We start from the raw sequence: 23,169 nt of genomic DNA, 5'->3' as shown, positions 1-23,169 counted from the left end.
GCGGACAGGGTGTCCCTCAGGACCAATCCTTTCTTCATGCCCAAGGTAGTATCAAGTGTGGCTCTTAATCAGTCCATTTATTTGCCAACCACCTTTTCTAATCCACAGAACAAAGGGGAACGGATACTGCACTCCTTAGATGTGCCCAGACAACTTAGATTTTACTTGGACAGGACTAAACCTCAAAGAAAATCTGAACAACTGCTGGTGGGATTTGCTGCAGGGGCAGAGGGGAAGGCTATTCAAAGCAAACCATTTCTGAATGGATAGGCCATTGCATTAATTTCTGCTATAAACACCATGGAAAACCTATCCCACAGGAGATTAGACTACATTCAACCAGGGCTGCATCTACCTCTACAGCCTTCCTCAGAGGTGTCCCCTACCAGGGACATCCTAGAAGCTGCTACCTGGAGTTCTGTACATACTTTCACCAAGCATTACCATCTGCCAATTTTCTCTAAATCCAGAGCTGACTTTGCCACTGAAGTCTTGCAGGACCTTATAGCTGGTCCTAATGCTATCTAAAGTCCTCCTCCCATCCTTAGCTTTGGGAATCTACCCAAATGTGATGACTGCAACAGTGAAACATGAAGAACATAGCACAGTTGTGTTCACTTACCATAAATGTAGATGTACGAGTGTATTCACTGTTGCAGCCCTGGTAACCCTCCCTCCAGCCCCCTGACTTCTTTTGGCTGTACCTCTTTTCTCCTTTACCATGCTTAAAAGCTTTTTGGTGTATTTGCTTTTTTGTTGGAGGTATAACCTTGTGTGTGTGTGTGTGTGTGTGTGTGTGTGTGTGTGTGTGTGTATATATATATATATATATAATTGCTTCCCATTAGGGGGGGCACCTGACATCTGGGGCAAGAAAAAGTGATGTAATGGCATCGGCTGCATGCTTTGTACCCCTAACTACCTGACGTCATGGAAGATTAGACAGCAACCGACGGAGGACCCAATACTTTGATAATCAGGCTGACTGAGGGCTACTGTAAGCAGATAAATCCAAATGTGATGACTGCAACAGTGAATACACTCGAACATCTACATTTATGGTAAGTGTACACAACTATACTTTCCTCAGAATGCAGATTCAGCTCAGGATTCTCTCTGTACAATCTTTTGTGAACGTACCAAGTGCTGGTCCATCAACCCCTTCCTCAATCTTATCCAGTCCTAGTCTACCCCTCAGGCCTGACTCCGTGATCTGTTCTGGAGTGCCTTTGCTGGAGCAGATAGTTAAGTGACTTTTAACTCCGACATGTTCCCTTTCGGCATCAGTATGTTCTGATCTAAGAGTCTCTGAGCCAAAATGTTGGTGCAGTGGCTCCAGGTGATGGATTGACACTAAAGCTGTCAGTGGTCTCTTCCCATTGAAGCCTTGATTCTTGATGGTTCTGCGGTAGGTCAGCTTTGGGAGTCAAGGCCTCTCTATTCTGAAGTTTCTTTTTTGTCTAAAGACAGGAGGGCTCTAGCAGAGCCAATAGGGTCATTGGCCCTTTGAGGCTTTTGAGCAGGTCCTCTCGATGCTGAGAAAAAAGTGAGTCCATCCAGTTTGGTTACATTTGGACCCTGACTAGAATCAACTACTTCCCATCCTCCTATTAGACAGGCTTTCCAGACTACCTGCTATGTAAGCTTCCAGTGTGATTCAGAACCTTTGAGCCCTCCCCAGAACCAGTTTACAGGAAACAGACATGCAAGCAGAGGCACTTAGACTCTTCCCCACAATCTGTCACCAAACACACAGACTTTGATGTAGGTGAAAGCTCCCCTAGATCCTCCTCTGAAGATGTCACCTTTGGTGTGAGATCCTTTGAATTGATGAAGCAGAGAGGGTAATGGTCTATAGATGACCCTTCTCCAGATGAGTCCGTGTTCCTGTAAGTCTTGTGTTCTGGCTCATCTTCTTCCTGGGTAGAGATGCCTTTTGATCCACTTGTTGACATGATGGCTCAATGGGTTTGGAAGGGCCTTCACGTAGTAGAATCCACCCCTAAGAAGCCTGACAGGATTATAGCAGCACCATCGGACTGAAAACACTGGCGCAAAGGTTTGCTGGTGGGCAGAATTGTAGTGGCAACAGCCATGAAGAAGGGACTATCTGAAGAAAGTTCTCCATCCATCATCTTAATAAAAGTCTAGGACTGTGGATTAGTTTGGGAAATGAATGTATGCTTCAGTGGCCTTTGCCCTTGAGTGTCAATGTCATCAGATTTCAGAGACCTGACCAAAAAGCTCTCCCAAGTCTCTCTTGGGTATGTTGCCTGTGGATGTTCAGAAGACAGTGGACTTCCAACATTCTACCTTCCAGTCTACTTCCAGCTTGGCATGTAACTGCTTTCCAACATGGCTGATAACATGGAGAGCACAGCAGGCACTGGCATTAACATTCGTTGGCACACCAGGATGTATCTATGCGATTTTGGAGAAAGCTTTAAAACATTTTTCATTAATGCCCACTTAAGTGTGTCCACCTTATTTGAACCTAAAGTGAACAAACTCACTAGAAGTCAGAGTACTAAGACCACACACTGCAGTGGGAATCTGTTTCTCCACTCCCCAGAGATCCCAGAGATCCTACTCTAAGAATCAGTGGGCTGGGAAGATGATGTCATAGGCCTCAACCTCTTAAGAGGCTAATGTGGAACACCGACCCTAGCAATGTGTGACAAACAGTCAAAACGTGGAACACCCTGTTTTCGCATTACGCAAAATGCGCCATTTCCATGGGACCTGGATGAAAAGTGGGCTTTCTGCCAGAAATACTAAGTTAGTGAATACTGTACATTTTAAAAATTCAATAGGACACGTCATATAAAACAGTCAGCAGAAACCATTGATAAAATACAATATACTCAGTAGCAAACAGTTACATAAAAGTATTCAAGTGCAACTGTTAAAAAAATGCTGTGCAGCACCTGCTTTTTCAACCCCTGCACATATTTTCTCCCAACTAAATCTGTTAACTCAACCAATCAAGGACAAATCAGAGCAAAATCAGGGACAATGTAACAATGTGGTATTAGTGTTTGATCCTTATAACAGAGTACTGCTATACAATACAAAATGATAAAAATAAAACTACAAATAATGCAAGTATAAAAAGCAAGCTACAAATATTGTATGTTGATGAGAGCAGATTACAAAGACAGTACAAAGCCTGTATCAAAAACTTACAAGTGGGCAAAATTCACATGAGCCCAAATAAATCCTGAAGGCAACGCATATGAAGATTCTGTCAAGTCATTACTATGTTTTTCAAGACTGGTGAAATGAACAGATATTGCCAGAGAGGCACAGTGTGCTGTCATCTGAGAATATCAGTACAGCATTAAGTACTGTTTATAATATGTGGCAATATGGGGATCACTTTGTAGGGAGAACAATAAACTCTGTGGACAGGAAACATTGTACTTAGGACACAGTTGTCCTTTAAGTATGATAACTAGCAGAGGGAGAATAAATGTAGCTATGAGAAAGTTGCCACTTCAACTTTAATCCGCCATCTCAAGGAATTTTAAGCTTTTTAAAAGGTTTCAGATGTCATAACTTTTAATATCCATTACAGCAGATGATTCTGTCATAAACCATGCTGTTAGTGTGTTTTTTAAAGTAGCTTAAAACTACTCACTGAAGCATGATGGCATTCATTTAGAAAATACATTTATTCAAAAATGTCACAATAATTTCTACGGTTAAGTGCTTTCGTCTCACAAAATTACTAACAGAGGCTTCTTCAGAACCAAAAATCATTCCAAGACCATCCTGTTCTTATAAAGCTCTTTCAATTAAGAACTTTACTGTTCAATCAAGGACATAGAGTTATTTTCTGAATGAACATATTTTCATTACTCCAGTATATCGAGTAGTATATTAGATCACCTGCCAGCCCTCTTAATGCACGCTATCACATTTTGTTCGTGATTATTTATGGTAGAGTTGTATGCTGGCATTTGAATTTGGCTTGTTTTTTCAGTTACAGTGAGTTCAGATGGATCAGGTAGTGTCTATAGGAAATACTGGACTGAAGTACAGAATGAGTGCACTTGAAATGGGCCAGGTAGAACGAATTACTGGAGAATCTACTGGTATTTTGGCATTGATTCTGAACATGCAGTAAAAAAGGGGTGTCCCGTTGGCCATCAGAGCACAGGCTTTCCTGAATGGAACGTAGGCAGCAGAGAGGGCAGCACTGAGCACGTAAGGGGATGGAGAATTGCATAGTAAGGCACAGAAAAATTCACTCGTTTCCTTAAAGATGTAAATTACTTGGCTGGCTAGTATACTGAGTTGCCGATGGCTATAACTGCAATATACAAGCCAGTCAAAAGTCAGAAAGCGGAGCAGTGGCTGCTCATTGCTGCACAGTGGGCTTAATCGATCATAAATGCGGAGCATTCTGCACAATCCGGGGCACTTGGCTGCTCAGGATGATGTGGTATAGAAAAATCACAAAGTTGTTACCAAGAAACTTCTGGTGATGGCCCTCCCCAATGCAGAAGAGCTAACAGTAATGGACATCTCTCTAGAGGTAGAGGCAAATCTCATAACTAAGGCTTTCATGGGCCCTTTATTGAGAAGCTTTTTCAGTGCCCCATGAAAGTTTGCCAGATTGCTGCACTCTGGAGGCAGTCAGGTGGCAAATGTCTCTGCACCCACAAGCCTTGCAAAACACAACAGATTTTTGGGTGATGAACATAATTTTCAGAGGCTATTCTTTACCGTTTTTTCTTCCTCTTGTCAAGTAGTAGTTCTCAGTGTTCCACCCAATCAATGGGATCTTGCAGCTACAGAAATTTCAACTAGTCCTCAGAGAATTAAAATCCAAAGTATACTCTGTTCTTTTTAGTACCCAAGAAAACAGGGGATCTCTTTCCCTTTCTGGATCTGAGCCATGTAATTCAGTATGTTAAGTAGACATAATTCTGGATGGTCCCACCTCAGTCAGTTTTGTCTCTGCTGAGGAAGCAAGATTGGTTGTGTTCCATGGCTCTCAACATTTACTACCATGTAAAAATAGAGAAGCCTTCGAGATTTCTCCATTTCTGGCTGTGAGCTGAACATTATCAATTCAGAGCCCTGACATTCGGTCTCGGTGCATCCCACAATGTGCTCACCCAAGATGAAGGTAGCACATCTTCACCTGCTAGAGATCACATTTTCCCATACCTTGATGACTGGCTCCTGACTGGTGCATCCAGCAACCTGTTATCGCACCATCAGGACCATCTGCTTCAGCTGATGCAGGACCTAGAGATCACTGTCAGTCTAATTGAAGTAATCTTATGCCTTCTCAAAAGATAGAATTTTCAGATGCTACCTGGACTCAAGCTTGCAGATCATCTCAGGGTGCTCTCACTGCCCCTGAAATTCTCCATCACCCCTGCCCACCAGCAAGACTAATTTTTTGTCTATTTGGTCTAATGTGTTCCACAATCCTCATGTTTCCATTAGCCAGATTTCACATGTGTGCTTCAGTGGACTCTACTGTTGCAGTGGTCCCAAGTGTATCGTTCATGTCACGCAAAAATTTGGCTTACTCAAATTTGCAGGCAACACATATCCTGGTCTTTTAACATCTCATTCAGTGGTAGAAGGGTATCTGTTCCTTACAGAGCCCCCCCCCCTGGCAATAATGATGACTGACATTTCCTTTCTAGGGTGGAGGTAGGGGCATTTCGAAGGGAAGTCTGTCTAGGAGACTTGGTCACAGAGGTCAACCTTTACATCAATGTTCTGGAGATGAGGGCAGTCGTCCTAGCATTGCAGGCCTTTCAAGATGCCCTCCCCAGGGGTGTGATATCAGTACAGATGGACAGTGTGTCATTGGTTTGGTATATCAGCAAACCAAGAAGAACACACTTATCCTTTGTGTTGAGAAGCTATGAGAGTCTGGCAGTGGGAAAAGACTTTTCATTGCTTTTTGATAGCCGTGCACATCCCAGGGTTTTGCAGTGTACTGGCAGACAAGTTGAGCAGATCTGTTTTGATGTCTCGTGAGTGGTCCCTCAGTCCAACAATGGTCGTCTTGATTTTCAGTTACTGGGGCCAACCTTGCTACAAACTTTGTGTCCTATCTAAACAAGTGCAGCAGTTGCTTTGCCCTGATCCCCTCACGAGTCACTGAGGGATGGTCTAGTCCACAATTGGCCCCCAGATCTCCTGTATGCTTTTCCCCCATTGCCTTTAATAAACAAGTTTATACAGAAAGCAAGAATATACAAGCCAACGTGATCCTGATTGCCCCTTTCCGGCTGTGGCAAACATGGATCTGTTGTCAGTTTTCATTCTGTCCTCAACTGATGGGCTCAGATCAGATCCTCACATCAGACTCTGCCATTACTAAAGCTCATAGAAATCAAAAAGCTGTCAGGCTTCTCTCTTACCCATAATACACCCACCCAATGCTGCCACAGATCTTGTTTGCCACTTTTTGCAAAAGACATGGACAATCCTGCTCTTGAGGTTTCACAGATATGTGACAGTTTTTCTTCCTTTAAAATCTCCTAAAACTTGATATTTTCCTATAGTATAGTGTCTTTTCTTACTTTTCTTAACCCTTACCCTTATACAATTACATAGTTCTTCAATTACCATAGTTGGTAATTTTCCTTTTCTCCCCTTTACTTTTTCCATCTTCTAGCCTTTAGTAATTGTAATTCTGTCCTACCGTTATGTTTCTACACTTTCATGTAGTCCTTTTTACCATTGTCTGTAAACATTTTTTCCTGTCTGTTCGCTCGCTGTCTCATATAAATGCCTTACTTACTGTTGTTGATTAGTATAATGATGGGAAAAGGCCCATCTGGGTTTAAGACTTGTATCAGGTGTGGGTGCACAAGCTACCGCTGTCAGATGTCCATACACTGTATTTATTGCCTAAGAACTCAATGTGTACAAGAGGATTGTTTGATGTGCCATAATTTCAGTCCTAGGGTGCTCGTTGAGAGGAAAAATAAGCTCATATTAAAAGGTTTGTTACGTTCCTCATTTGGAGAAGGGATATCTGGGGCTTGATGCCTCAAATGAAAACCAAATGAAATTGTCTTCATCTCTGAGGCCCTCTACCTCATCCACCTTTGTTTCAGAGCTGTCCAGGAAAAGGCCCAAGTTGGATCCAAAAAGATCCCAAAGTTCTTTACCCTCGGATCAGAGGAAGAAAAGAAAGATGGATCCGACAAAAAGCATTTAGATCCAACTGCAGCAAATCCTGTATCTTTTAGGTTGCCATCTTCTTTTCTGAAATGACACCGGTCCAAGTCTTCGCCTGTAGCTTCGACTCCTTTATCCAGAAGTCTGACAGAGGATGAAATGGAAAGAATGATGTGGAAATTCATCTTAGCACAGATTCAAATGCGTCTTGCCAGCTCCTACCCCCTCTGGTCAGGAAGCCTGTCCATCAGCTACACCTCCACTTCATCTGCCTCCTCTGATCCCTTCAGTTGTTTGAGTCCCTGGATTTGAGCTTCCTGGATCCATCTGGCTCAGATGTGAAATATAGCATTAGCTTCTGATCCAAAGCTTACTCTGAGTGCTCCAGTTCATATTTCTTCAGATCCGGATGACTCTCTAAGCCGAAGTTTCCTTGTTGAGTCTGAGGTGTTGGAGTCTGCTCTGAAGTTGTTGGAACCATCTCTGCCCCTTGGAGCCTTGGCACTGGATAGCTCAGCTCCGGCTTCCTCCTCTGGGAGATTGCATTTGGAGTGAAAGAGGACAGCGGACCAGAAGCTTGCTTTCTGTGCACCGGGGTCTTCCCCGTCTCCGGGGTGATCAGGCTTTGAGGTCAAGAAGAGGATTTTCTCTGCTCTGACAGGAAGGACGGATCTGACCCCCTCAGATCTTCGACCTTCTATCCTGATGCGTCTGTACTTAGTCTCATCATTCTTTACCACAGGGACAGCCCGTCAAAGATCTCCAGGATTCTCAGCAGGGTATCACAGGTTCTTCGATACCTCCCTGAAAAATCTCACTGAGGAGGTCCCTAAGAAGTGTAAGAGGAAGCACTTGGACTCTCCATAAGAGTCAGTCACAGAGGATGCAGACTTCAATGAAGGTGAAGGGTCCCCATGTTCTCCTGTAGAAGACGTCTCATTTGGAAACATTCTTGAGATCCTAAAACAGAGAGGTGGTTGGACTTCCAGCCGTCTTTCACCTTGGGAGAGAGAGTATTCCTGCAGGCTTTCGGTACTGGTCTATCTACCTCTTGGGTTACTCCACCAGTTGATGAGCCCATTTGGTCTCTTGGCAGGCATGGAAGAAACCTGACTCAGTTGAACCCTTACCCAGAAGACCAGACAAGATTCTGGCACCACTTTTGGGGAAAGAGTTTTGGGCTATAGGGGTGCCTGTTGATGCCATGGTTGTGGCGGCAGCCACCAAAAAGGAACTTGCCAAACAGAGTTCTTCCTCCTAACAGGGAGTCTAGGGCGATGGGCAGGTTTGGGGAGCATGTCTATGTTTCAGCCTCCATTACTCTAAGGTAGCCAAATAATTTGGCACATTGTACTAGGTTACCGAAGGATTCGATCAAGGAACTTTCAAATACCCTCTCCAGATCTGTTTCTGCAGAGGTCCAGTCATCCGTGACTTCAGTTGACTATACAATCTCTTTTGAATTCATACATGAGGTTTATTTCAAATGCAGCTGAAGGTGCCTCAAGGGCAGTAGGTTCAGGCATTTCCATCAGGAGACATGTCTGGATGCGCTTACATGATTTTGTGAAGTCCTTTCAAGTCTTCATTCACAAGTGCTCCCTTTGATGGCATTTCTTTGTTCGACCCCACAGTGAGAGGGACTTAATCCTCAACCACTAAAGTTCAGTTAACAGTATCAAATTTTCAGATTGGATTTGATGGTTCTTCAGTATCATCTCATAAATTTTGCAGAGCTTTCTTGTGAGGCGCACTCCTTTTGAGACCTTCCTTTAAGGACCATCCTCCCCCATGGGATCTCAGTCTGGGACTGCAGGCTCTAATACATTCTCCCTTTGAACCAGCAGTTAAATGTGACCTTAAGTATCTCACTTGGAAGACTGTTTTTCTGTTAGCCATTACTTCTGCTAGACGAATTTCAGAAATTCAAGCCTGGTCTTCAAAACCTCCATACTTGATCTCTCACAAGGATAGAGTGATGCTACGAACTAATGTCTCCTTCCTTCCTACGATGGTGTCAGCATCTGATATCAATCAATCCATTAATTTGCCAGTATTCTTCCCTAATTTTGCAAATAAGGGTAAATATATGCTACATTTATTGAATATTCACAGACAGTTACCGTTTTACCTGCATAGAATAAAAGCCATCAGGAAAACAGACCAATTGTTCATTTCCTTTGCAGAATTGAAATTGGGTAAACTAGTCGCCAAAGTAACTTTAGCCAGATGGCTGGCTGATTGCATTTCATTTATCTATAGCCAATTGCGTATTACCTTACCACAACTGCTACGAGCGCATTCGACTAGGTCCATGGCAACTTTCTGCCCAGAGCATCCATGGACTTCATATGTGCAGCAGCAACTTGGACTACTCCCCATACTTTCATTACTCATTATAAATTGGATCTGGTCTCCAGGGGTAGAGCATCTTTTGGTTCAACTGTGCCCAGGAATATCCTTTTTAGAGCCCACTCGAGGATTATAGGTAGTTGGGTACTCTGTCCCAATCATTTGAGGATGGAATGAAAATTGACAACATCAGATAAAGAAGTTATGTACTTACTTCAGTGTTCCATCTGTGTTGTCCTTTTTTCTTCTTCCTCAACTTGCCACCCTCCAGCCACCATCTTTTCTGTTCACAAACTTCGGTACAAATGAGCTGTTAAAGGGACATCATTGTTCTTTATATTGAGCCCCATATATAGTTTTTTTTTTCCCTTTACTGAGTCCATGCAATTTTACGTTTCCTATATTTATGCATGTTAAACATTCCTTTTCTGGTAAAAAAAAAGAATCAAACACTATCTGAGGTAGCTTAGGTTTGGTGCATTATGACTAAGAGAGAAGCTCAAGAGCTTTTTGGTTACCACGAGCTTTAGTAACTGCCAAGTTGGATCCGAACCCATCAGTTGAGGAAGAATGAAAACGAACAACACAAATGGAGCATTATGGTAAGTACATAACTTCTTTTTTCCCTTCCTGTGGCCTTTATTGGTATATTCTCCACGGATACTGGATATTTATCTCAGATCTGCTAACACACACCTGGCCAGACTGCCTCCTCTGCATCAGAAAGCCATGAAATTAACCGCTTGGTTCTTAGAGTTCTAACCTTAGCCAGCGACGCCATGCATACCTCTTTGGTTGGTTAGATTATATCAGCATCCCAAAAATGGACTACTACAAAATTGTATTATTCCAAAAGGAAGATATTTTTCATTTGGGTTTAGTCCACGAGCTTAGATCCCTTTTTCTGCTGCCATTCCTTCCATTTTAGAGTTCCTATTGGAACATTTTCACAACCGTTCCAGTTATTCAACTATCAAAGTGCAAATGGTAGCCATCTACAGTTTCCAAACAGGTCAAAATGAGAACTCTGTAGCTATTTTGATAAAGAGGCTGTAGAAAAAAGGTTCCTTTCAGGAAAGCCTTAGAGATTCTCAAAGACCCAGTACCTTCCTAGTATATTGCCATCATGTTGCAAGCATTGATTCTGCCATCATCTGAGTCGGCAATATTAGTCTATTTGAAATTCCTGTTTTGGAAAACAATTTTTTCTGATGGCAGTTACTTAAGTCAAATGGATTTCAGAGATGCAAGTGCTTTCCTACCAGTTATCATATTTGGTCTTTCACAAAGAGAGACCTAATGCATCCTTCCTAATGTGGCATCCAAAGCTAATTTAAATCGGTCAGTAAACTTAACAGTTTTTTTTCTAAGATTTTCAAGCAAGGATAAATGCATGCCAGCGTAGGTTTTATCTTCATAGAACCAAAACTGTTCAGGAAGTCAGATCAATTACTTGGGGCATTTTCAAAACCTAGACTGGGTAAATATGTGGCTAAAGTTACTCTATCTAGATGGTTATCCAAATGCATTTCTTTTGTGTACTATAAAAAGGACTTGTCTTCAGCTTCAGCTCACTATACAAGGGCAGTGGTTACCTCTACAGCCTTTCCCAGTAGACTACCTGTTGACATCACCTGTACAGCCACTACTTGGTCATTAGTTCATACCTTTGTATCATTATAAGCTTGATGAGCAGTCTAGATCATTCTTCCTTTGGTTCCAACATCCTTAGGAAGGTCTTTCCTTGTACCACCTGACCTTTGTATCATTATAAGCTTGATGAGCAGTCTAGATCATTCTTCCTTTGGTTCCACCATCCTTAGGAAGGTCTTTCCTTGTACCCATAGCCCAACAAAAGCTAGTACAGCAATCTTGTATACTTAATAAGAAGCTGGTATACATTTTCTCCACTAAAACTAACAACATAGCCAGCTTTAGGTAACTGAATAATTGTAGCAAGAGGGTTGGGGTTGGTGAATGAGTGGAAAAATGTGGGGGTTTTCTGATCTTTCTCACTATGGGGCCCGGAAATGTATCTAATTTATGAGTAGGACTCAAACACTCTAATGATGTTGAATTATTGATAGGTAGGCTTAAGACAGCCCGGTGGCTGATCAGTTGACTCTGATATTATACAAAACAGTGAGAAGTCTCTGACTATGAGAAAAACTCTTATTAGTGACTCTGATTGATGGAAATGCATAAAGATAAGCAGAAACTCTTTAGATACTAGTCAAAACTTCTTTGCTTAATAAAAGCAGCCAACAGAAAAATAACAAGAGACAATATCTCTCAAAAAAAAATAACAGAAGAAAAAAGGCACAAATCAGAAACATGTTTTAAATATTAACATGAAATTTATAAATGTAATAAGATAACTAATTATTAATATAAAACAATTGAATGATGAATATATAATAAAACTCTTGATAAAGGATAAATAAATTAAAAAATGAAGGTCTGAATTTAAAAATGAGCATAAAATCAAGAAAAGCAAAAGAAATCAAATTAAATGAGCAAAATCAAGAGGAAAATCAATGAGGTAAAACTGTGTGATTATTCCTTTACTATTCTGAATGCTGCTGTATGCTGTTACTTAAATGCTGCTGTTGTTTGATAACTTACATACAACATTGTTTGATGCTCAAATATGGAAATCACATTGCATAATATATTGTTATTTGTGAAATAAGTACAAAACTGTGTGTACTATGTGTGTGTGTGTGTGGTGTGTGTGTGTGTGTGTGTGTGTGTGTGTGTGTGTGTGTGTGTAGAAATATCACATATTTTTATCTGTGGACACACCCAATACAGGCCAATATGTGATATGTATGTACATGAAACTGTGTGTTCTGAAAACTTGTAAATACATGACTGTAGCAATTTTAAACTCTATGTTCATCCCAATTATTTTTGGGGGTTACGGGATAGGCATAATTGTATTTTTGGGGGGGTTAAAAGGTGCAATGCATTGGCCTGAAAGCTCGTGGTTAGATGGTCAGAAGCACATTGCTGCTATATAGGGGTGCCTTCTGTTCGGGGTCCTCGGTGTGGGTTTTGTGGGGTGCTCGGTTTCCTCTGTGGGTTTCCTGGCAGTTTCACTCCAGGTGGCTGGTTTCCGCCTCTAGCTGTGGTGTGTGTGTGCGTGTGTGTGGTGTGTGTGTGTGTGGGCGTGTGTGTTGGCAAGCTGGCAAAAACTCCACTCCACTGCCAATCATGTGTGCCAATCACTCCGCTGTGGTGTGATGACAGGGTGGAGAAAGAGGATAAGTTCCCCTGTGGACAAGAGGACCTATGTTCAATGATGACCAGTGTGGACTTGTTGTGTTGGAATGAAATACTATTTTGTTTGCTTTGAACATTTTTTTTTGAAACATAAATTCCTTCCAAAAAATTTAAAAAATGTCTTGAAAAACCCTTTAAGACTGAAATTCTTTTCCTACCCATGATTTTTGTTTAGCCTTAGCTCGATGATCCCTTAAGAGAAAGCCTTCTTCTGGGCATGTTTATTTGGCTGCTTTCTTGGGCCCTTATTTTTGAATTGTTTATGTGAATTAATTGTTGAAAAATGAAGGAGCTGCTGTGCCAGTTTTGGAAAAAGAAGGAGAAATCACAATCTGAATTTTCTCCTAATAATTACATTAATTCAAATACAAAAATTTTTTAAAAAAATTATTAAGTAACTTTAAAAACAAACTTCATAAAGTACAGAAAGTGAGCATACAGAAAATCGTGAAAAGTTGAAAAAAATTGAAAAAGGGAAAGTAAAAGTAAATATAAGAAAAATTCAGGGAATTGTATATATATATCCCCTTAATGCAATGCTTGTTGTTTGGCTAGGCCCTAGGGCCGATAGCCACCTAAACCAACCTATGAACCTATGAACCTAAAATGTGCAAGGAAAAAAAACAGAAGATGGGAGTATGGGAATCCCAAGATGGGGAGCAGAGTGGAGGTGTGTGTGTGTGTGTGTGTGTGTGTGTGTGTGTGTGTGTGTGTGTGTGTGTGTGTGTGTGTGTGTGTTTGTGTGTGAGTGAGTGTGTGTGTGTGTATGTGGTGTGTGAGGAGGGCCGTAATAGTAAGTCTAAGGGCACCATATGGCTTTAGTCATAGTGTGTACAATGTGTTGTTGTAATGTATCACTGTTGCAATACCTGTATATGTGTATATGTTCCTCTGAGATGGATGGGCCAACATGATACAGGCCAGTTGTGTAGTGTAAAGTAGAGTGATTACAGGTCAGCCTGTGTGTACTACTGTTAAATGTTTAAAGCATGAATTAAAAAGGTTGCTACGAGGAGTGTAGGTGGCTGAGAGAAGACTTACTGGAAGTGTGCCTAGGGGCCCACAACTTGACATTTGCTGGGGGCCTCCAAAATGCTAACACCGGCCCTGCTTGTACCACCTGGGTCTGTATGCATGGGAATCTGTCCCATAGCTGAATCGGACGAAAGTAGATAATAGATCCGTGTTGTCTGATTTTCATTTGGTTTAACTTCCCTCCTACCTGCCCCCTTCCATATTGTCACAAATAGGGTTCTGTAGACCTGGTTGACTCTGGCATACCCTGTCTGTGAGCAGTCCTTACTGCCTGTTCCCCATAATCCTGCTGTTTTTTTCTGTCCTACATTCTGGAGCTAGATTTGAACAGAATTAATATTCTTGGTATACAGTTGCATTGGTCTGCGTGTGGGTATTAATATCTAAAAGGGTGGCTTAACTTGATCTGAAGTACAGAGGTGGAGTTCAGAGAATTATGGGTAGGGGAGGAGTCAGAGGCCTGGCACCAAAAAGATTCAGAATTGGCACTGAGGTTTGATCCAACATCCCTTAGTAGAACTGAACAAAAATTGGACAACATGGAGCTATCATTATGGTTAGTACATAACTTTCGTTTACTCTCAATGACTAGCCCGAGTGCAGAGAGATGCTTGTATGTTAGTAGCTGTTGATAGATATGAACTATTCTAGGAGCAGCAATGAGTTGTTATAACAAGAAAAGTTTGTTGTTGGTAACAAAATTTTTTGTAAACAAATATGCTGCAGTATACTACTTAGCGTAGCATAGGACTAAGTTGCATTACCAGTAACAACCTTTATCAGCTTTGCAGACAAGGGACCAGTATAAATATAGAAAATGTTGGATAACAGTTATAAATGCTGTAAAGTTAACCAGTTACTTTTTGTAAGTGTGACATGCTTCACTGATGCTAATAGTGCATTAAGGTTAATTCCAGTGAGAGTTAACAGGGAAATGCAGCACAGAGCAGCTAAGCAAAATAGTGCAGCAGGACTTGCTATGCAGCAGACTTTAAATGCTAATCTTAAAGTAACAGCACATCAAACAAACTTGTTGAGCTTGGAGCAATCAGAATGTTCAGAGCACCAGCAGTTTGCTGTTTTCTCGGGGTGGGTGGGGTCCTTAATAAAAGAAACTCTAGCACAATGAACAGTGTTAATAGATTAGCTAGCAGTACATGCACTTTGAAGCATACTTGTGTTACTGAAATTCATGTCATCCATTTCAGCCTGCTTATCTTCCCCCCTCCCCTTATCTTGACTATTGGTTAAGCAGTTATTTTATGGCATTGTTGACCTTGGTCATCTCGTGTGGATTCTAGCTTCAGCTTCATACCGACATGAACTCACTACTCCGATTCCTCTCTTGGAAGGCTGTCTATAGTTGGAATGACTTCATGTGGGAAAACTTGAGATGCACACCTTGTGCAAAGAATCTTTCCTGTCTCACAAGGACAGTGTCACCTTGCACACTAACCCCTCCTTAATGTCTATGGTAATTACAAAAGTGACATTAAACCAAGCTGTTCGGTTGCTAGTCCTTTTCTTTTTCCTGCATCCCAAAATAAAGGGAGCAATTATACCTATACCCTCACTATATGTGCACAGACAGTTGACTAAAGGTTCACAGGTGGATGCTAGGCTAACTATTATGGGGGCCTTTGTAATGTTTTACAGGGTATATGTAAGCTAGAGCAAGATTTACAGACTGCCACTGTCCGTTAGAGAGACAGATGCTACACCTGGGTTATGTTTTTGATTTCTTATCCACTAGTCCAGATTTATCTTGAGTAGGGTTAGGGAAGAGCTCTGCTTTGTATGGGTGGTAAGTCTGTTCCAGAGAAGGAGAATTCTCTGAAACACATACTTATCCTCCTAACATTTCCTGTTTATGCCATAAGCAAAGTTTAAATCCCTTGAGCAAATGATTCTGATGCTGTTTTGTTTTGTGGATGTGCAAAAGGTCCATCAGAGTGGGATCCAAGGATGTCTTGTATACCAGACATCACCCCCCCAACAGCCTGTAGGAAACAAGACCTGTAGAGAGGGCATGGAGGCAATTTGCATAGGACTTGCTGTTTATGCCCTGTATTCTTTTTGTAAGAAACCTCTGTGGTGGTTCCAGTTGTTTCATGTGTGGTCAGGTACATACCAAAGGGGGCGTTGTACTTAATGATGGTCCTGATGAGGGCTGAATACAGTGAAATGACTGCATTGGCCCTAGATGCTATGATGTTTTTTAAGTTGTGCTACATGGAATGAGTTCCTTTTTACCTTAAACACATACATGTTCGTTGAAGTCCAGGTTACAATCTACATATGTACCCAAATCCCTGACTACTGGTTCTAATCTTGGCATGAGTTTTAAGCCATGGCTTTGATAAGTCATTTGTCTGTTAGTCCTTTGTTTTGGGGGGTATTCTATGACTGCTCCTAGTTTGCAACCATCTGTACCTAGACAGAACAAAAGATGTTATAAAAATGGGGCTTCTCTATGTGGAATTGACAGAAAATAAGAGATTCCAAAACAGACCATATCCAAGTGGATAGTAGACTGCATTCACTGCTGTAACAAATTGCATGACAAAGCCTCTAGAAAAATGAATCCGGTCTCACACTGTTAAGACTACTGCTTTCCTAAAAGACATTAGTGCACAGCATGTTCTGGAAACATCTGAGGTCCTCCGTGCATATTTATTTCAAGCATTACAGACTGGTCCTGATATCTGCAGCTAGAACAGAATTTACTTTGGCCATCTAAAGGGCTCTGCTGCCTTCCATTGCAGTACTCCAAGCTACCCCATATGCAGAGATTAATAGCTGGAATACTCTTGTCGAAGGTCAAGACTTCCAACAGTGAGCAGCACAATAGACGCAGTATATTTGTGTAGTCAACTCTGTATAATTGCAGATGTTAAAGTATGGTCATTATTGCAATCCTATTTCCCACTCTCTTTCCCCTGTAAACCCAAGTACCCTAGAGGCTGGATTATGTTAACATCCCTTCTGTCTTGTACATTATTCATGCCTTCCCTTGCTGCTCCCCTGCTTTTTTTTTTTTTTTTGCAGGTGGCTCACACAAGGGTAAGTATCTCTCTTGAGCATTGCCAGAACCCAGAGCTGTTACTGTGGAATTGTGCTGCTAACATCTGCAGTTATGGTAAGCTGACTACACAGCTGCCATTTTTTTTATCTGACCCAGTAAACATAAGTAACTTTGATTTTGTTGATTGAAGTGCTGAAAGTTGCAGAATTCTAGTGGAAATTTTAAGAAGAAACTAAACTCAGAATTGCAGGTACAACACATTACTTTAACCGTGAAAATATGCTTTTTTCCACTGGTATTGGTTTCTGCTTTGACCTTTTCTGTCCTCCATAAACTTTATTTTACATGGTCTGTATTTCATTTACTTCGTTTTATGGGTTGGATTAGTAGAATGTTATCACTTTTGGAAGTGTTTGTCTAGTACAGATCTTGAAATGTTTTATTTTGCATCCTTAATAAATTCCATTATTTTATAATTCATTATCCTGTCAAGCTTGGCACAAGCGTGTGTTCTTGCAGTAAGGCACTGTTGATCAAAATGCTCAGTAATTTTAGAATTAAACTGACACTAAACTACTGTTCCTCTGATTTATGAAAGTATCACTGTACTGTTTTTTCTGTATTTCTTACTGTTATAATTTTTAATTATGCAGGAAATGAAGCGTCGACGAATAGCCAAGCCTTTTTCAATGGAAAAATTGCTTTATCAAATAGGGACAGCAGAGACAAAACGGGAGAATGGACAGACCTTGGGGGCAATCTGTTCACTACTTCAAGAACTCAGGTAATCACAATTGTTTTCTCATGACAAATTGAGCTCAGGCTACATTCTGATGCCATTAGGATACCAGGCTCTTACTGTCAAGATGGCATTTGAAGTGAAGCTGTCCTTAAGCATTGTCCTGCTTTTCTGTGCACTTCAGCTACAGCAATGGAACTAGCTGAAGTCAGAATGTGCATGTAAGTATGTCTTTCCATACTTGCCATTTGGATAGATTTTTTTTGAGTGTAAAATAGTCTAATCATAGTTTTGCCTGCATCCATTATTTTTTCATTGTTGTAATTTGCCAGGCAAAAAGATGGTATTTCTTGGACAGAAGACACTGAACAGTAAGAGCCACTACTTAACTGTTTGGGTGAATGGTGGGCATTTATTTCCACCATACCCTTGTTTTCAATGACCACACTGCATCATCAAATTCTTATGTGAGCAAGAGTTTGTTTCCTGATTTTCTTTTTTCCTTTTTGATAGTTCTCTGTGGTCTTGGGCACTTTTTTGAACTGCTACTTTGACCAGTGCCTCATTTTAAACATTGATTTAACTGGGAGAAAATGGAGTATTGCTGAAACGTTTTGAGTGGTAGTAATGTCTCCACTTGTTTAGCCTGTACAGTTTGGAAAGTTCACTGCATCTGAAGTAGGAGGGAAACTTCTGGAGTTGGTTGTGAAAAGCTGTTAAAGTAGTGAGCCTTTTCTGAAGATCTGAATAGTCAGTTTAGCAGGAGGATGTTCTTCATGTTTCCCTGTTGCAGTCATTACATTTGGGTAATCTACTGGCAGGTTGCCCTCAGTCGGCCTGAATAACAAAGTCTTGGGTCCTGCGTCGGTTGCTGTCTCCTCTTCCATGATGTCAGGGGTATAAAACATGCAGCTGACGCCATTTTATTCAGTCTTTCTTGCGCGCGGTGCCCGAAGCTGAAGCAGTTCGCAAGTGCTGGTCAGCCGACTCCCGAAATTTTCACATTCGAGTTTCAGAACCAAAGTCTTCAAACTAAAGCCAAGTACCCTGTTGGGGAAACTTTTTCTTGCTCCTTACCGATGTCAGTAAAAGTTAATAATTGCATTACTTGTGGGAAGCAAATACCTCATAAGGATTTTCATTTGTACTGTATTCCTTGCGTAGGCCCAGATCACAACGCGCCTTGCTGTCGGTTTTGTGCTAGATTTAACCAATGCACTATTAAGCATCGGTATATTTTTGCTTCTAAATATTTTGGATCAAGATTTAATTATCCTGAAATGTCGTCTGTTAGCAATCCGACTCCTGGAGTCCACAAAAAATGCAAAGAAAGACAGAGACAGACCGTCGAGGTCCAAAACTGATGAAGCTTCACCTAAGCCAGTCGCCGGTTCGCCAGTACTCAGTGAGACACTTTTGCAGCCCCTGATACCCGCTACTTTTGAGTTGCAGGCCTCTACCGAGACCCATTTGGAGTCCGGAATGCCGCGAGATTCTCAATGTATTGAACCCGTGGATGTCACTCCCTTGGATGGGTTCGGAGCCACTGAGCAGGCACCGGCTTCTGAAGGCGTTTTCATGCCTCAACATTTTTATATTAAACCGACGCCAGCCTCAAAAACAAGGTCAAAAACATCATCTATGTCTAAAAAACCAATGCATGAGCCACATGCTCAGGCCCCTATGCCTAAAAAACAGATTATCAAAATGGTTGAGGATTTAATTACCTTGCGCAGGGGTTCCCAACCCCACCCCCCTGCTAAGAGGCCTAGGCAAGGCACTGATTATGAATCTTCAGATCAGGTTTCCATTTATTTTGATTCCTCTTCTGATCAGGAATTTTCTATTCCACTTTGAGGAGTCTGATGCAGAGGAATCCATCCCATCTGCATCTCCTCCTGAGGATTACTCTTTTGGAGAGACTTTGCATACTTTAAGGAAACATTTTCACTGGGAGAGTCGGGACTTCTCTGAATCAAAAAAGAGGCTTAGGGATTTCCTTCTCCCTCAGCATAGGCCTTTAGCCATACGTCCTGTTTTAGACATTGTGGATGATGTTTTCGGAGTCAAGCTTGACTCCAGACTCCTTACCTCCAGCTCCTAACAAGCCAGACAGATATTACAGGGTTCCTCAGCATAGGCCTTTGGCAATACCTCCTGTATTAGACATTGTTGTTGATGTGTTTTCGGAATCAAGCATGGCTCCTGATTCCCTGCCTCCGGCTCCTAGTAAGCCAGGCAGATATTACAGGGTTCCTGACTCCCACAAATTTCTATTCATAAATCCTGCTGCTGATCCTGAGACTATTTCTCATGGTCCCAAGGGTGTAAAGGCCTCTACAGCCAAAAATCCTACCCCCTCTGACAGAGATTCCAGGGCGCTGGATAGATGGGGAAAGAAGGTTTATACGTCTGCAACCTTGGCAATCAGGGCCTTAAACTGCCAGTTTCATATGCTTAAATATCAACAGCATGTTATGGGCTTACTGAAACAGAAAATTATTTTGATTTCTGATTGTGTGGAAAATAGAGTTACAGGAATTATTGCATTCAGCAGAACAGGTTGGAAAGCATACTTTGCAATGTGGTTTTGATTCCTTGGAGGCCTCTTGTAAGGCCGCCGTTACTGGATCTGTGATTAGAAGGCATGCCGGGCTCAAGGAGCAAAATCTGCCTGATCATGTTAAAGCTAAATTGTTGGATGCCCCTTTGCAGCATAATACTCTGGTAATACAGCAGAAGAGGTTTTAAAGAAAATGGAAGACAAAGCTAAATCTATGCAAACTGTAAAATATTTCTTACAAGTGCAGCCACCCAGGTTCAGTAGACACTGGCCTACTAAAAATTGGTCCTTTCCTGTGTCCAACAGAGCCACTCAAGGCAAAGCCAGGTGCTCAAAAGGCTCCAGATACCAATCACAGGGTTCTTGCAGGCAAAAGCAATGGGGGTGCCTCCACCTCCAAAACTGGAGGAAACAAAGCACAACCCTACAGTAAGCAGTCTCAATGACTTCCCTCTACCATCACCAAGCACTTATCTTTTGGCAACCCCATTGGGGGGAAAACTAGCACTTCATGCTCAAAATTGGCAGTTAATTACCCAGGACAAGTGGGTATTAAACATAGTATCCCAGGGGTACATATTTAATTTCCATACTTTGCCATTTCCAAACGAATGGCCAGTTCTGCCACAAAACCAGTGGCAGAGGTCCAGAAACAAGTCATGTCCCTCATGGATATGGGGGCTATTCAACCGGTACCAGAAAAGAAAAAGGACAAGGTTTTTATTCAAGACTTTTCCTGGTACCCAGAAAAGACAATTCATGGCATCCAATACTGAACTTATTGATTTTGAACACATTCCTGGACATTTCAAAATTCAAAATGCTGACTTTACAACAGCTACTGCCTATGGTAGGCAGGAATGCTTGGTTAGTAACTCTACACTTGAGGCATACCTGCATATCCCAATAAGGGAGTCATGCAGCAGATACCTCCACTTCAAAGCAGGTTTTTTTGCATTACCAATTCTCTGCACTGCTCTTTGGCTTATCTACTGTGCCCAGGGTCTTTACAAAGTGCGTGGCACCAGTAATTGCATTCTGCAGACAAAGAAGCATACAAATTTATCCTTATCTGGACGACTGTCTCATTCAAGCAGAGGACAAGAACACTCTCCTTCAGCATCTGGCGTTTGTAAAATGGCTTCTAGCATGCATATAGGGTACACCATAAACAAAAAGAAATCACAACTGGTACCCTCTCAAATAATTACATTCCTGGGTGCAAGCTTGAATACAACTGCCCAGATGGCTTACCTTACGCCAGACAAAGGCAACTGACAGCATACTTCAAACAGATGGCAACAAAAACCCAGTTATCTGCAAGACAAATTCTGCAGGCTTTGGGGTTCATGGAATCCTGCATTCTACTAATTCCATATGCGAGACTGCATATGAGGAAACTTCAGTGGTACCTAAAAAGTTTATGGAATCAACATTGTCAGTCTGGAAACCATGATTCCTCTCATTCCCTGTCTACAACAGGAGTTTCTTTGGTGGGCAGAGACATGTCACCAAAACAAGGGACTGTCATTCACTCTACCCCCTGTCACCCAGACCCTAACTACAGATGCGTCAGATTGTGCTTGGGGGGCCCACCTGGCGGGGGAGATGCATTCAGGGCAAATGAAGCTCAAACAAAATGCATCTGCATATCAACCAGAAAGAGATGCTAGCTGTTCAGAATGCTCTGACTGCCTTCAAGGACTTTATCTCATCCAGGGCAACCACTGATAAAGACGGACACCACCACAGTTATGTGGTACACATTCTTACCCCCTTTGCAGACTAGCCATGGCCTTGTGGAACACAGCCTTGAATATATATATTCAAGCTCAATTCCTGCCTTGAAAACAAAATACTCTGGCAGACGACCTAAGCAGAAATCTTATGGACCCGCACAAATGGAAACTGGATCCACAAATCTTCAGCATGTTAACACAGAAATGGGGGAGCCCAGACATAGATCTATTTGCCTCTCCCCAAAATTATCAGTTGGACAAATTCTGCACAAGAACTCATCACAAAAAAGCATGGAAAGTGGATGCCCTATCCTTCAGCTGGAAAAACCTATCAGTCTATGCCTTTCCCCCTCTGCCTCTACTCTCCACGGTCTTACTAAGAGTTAGACAGGAAAAAACAAAAATGATCCTAGTTGATCCGGACTGGCCTCGCCAGCACTGGTACCCACTTCTAAGGAATATGTCTCAACTTCCTCCATGGTACTTGCCTCAGATACCTCATCTACTGTCTCAGCAGAACAATCAAATTCTGCACACACAGCTCCAAACTCTGAATCTTGCAGCCTGGCTGATTAATTATTCAAACAACACCTCTCAGTAAATCTGTGATGGATATCATTTTGGAAGCCAGAAGGCCTAGTACTAGAAAATCTTGTGTTAATAAAGGGAAGAGATTCTGTGCTTGGAACCAAGCACAGGGAACAAACACAGGAAAGCCCAATATTCCTCAGATTTTACAATATTTGACTGAGATGCTTGACAAAGACCTATCTTTTTCTTCAATAAAAATCCATGCCTCTGCCATCTGGGCTCATTACAACACAGAGCCTCCCCTCTTTTCTCATCCTCTGCTTAAGCAGTATCTTAGAGGGGCCAAAAATTTAAGGCCTCCCAGAAGATCACCAACTCCTGCATGGGACCTCAATTTTGTGCTGGAAAAACTCACCCTGCCTCCTTTTGAACCAGCAGCTACTGCGGATATGAAATTTCTATCTTGGAAAACAGCTTTTCTCTTGGCAGTCACTTCAGCAAGAAGGGTTTCAGAACTACAGGCTCTCATGGCAGTGGAGCCTTTTATTATATTTTACCCAGACAGGGTGTCCCTCAGAACCAATCCTTCTTTTATGCCTAAGGTGGTGTCCAGTGTGGCTCATAACCAGACCATTCACCTGCCAACATTTTATCCAAATCCGCAGAACAAGGGGGAGCGGATCTGCATTCATTGGATGTTCACAGAAAACTAAGATTCTACTTAAACAGGACCAAATCT

General features: G+C 41.8%; 1 protein-coding gene across 1 annotated transcript in view; it reads left to right on the top strand.

Moving 5' to 3' along the window:
• JARID2 (jumonji and AT-rich interaction domain containing 2) overlaps positions 1 to 23,169 on the top strand; it is a 1,781,868-nt gene that overhangs the window by 1,267,984 nt on the left and 490,715 nt on the right. Inside the window, exon 14 of the mRNA XM_044065716.1 lies at positions 17,512 to 17,642. Within this exon, the coding sequence (XP_043921651.1) occupies positions 17,512 to 17,642 (131 nt within the window). The remainder of the gene's footprint in view (positions 1 to 17,511; positions 17,643 to 23,169) is intronic.

This window comes from Protopterus annectens, chromosome 3.part0 (genome assembly GCF_019279795.1).
Source record: "Protopterus annectens isolate FY-2018-M chromosome 3.part0, PAN1.0, whole genome shotgun sequence".
In the NCBI taxonomy this organism is placed as follows: domain Eukaryota; kingdom Metazoa; phylum Chordata; order Ceratodontiformes; family Protopteridae; genus Protopterus; species Protopterus annectens.
This window is presented reverse-complemented; position numbering and strand designations above follow the sequence as displayed.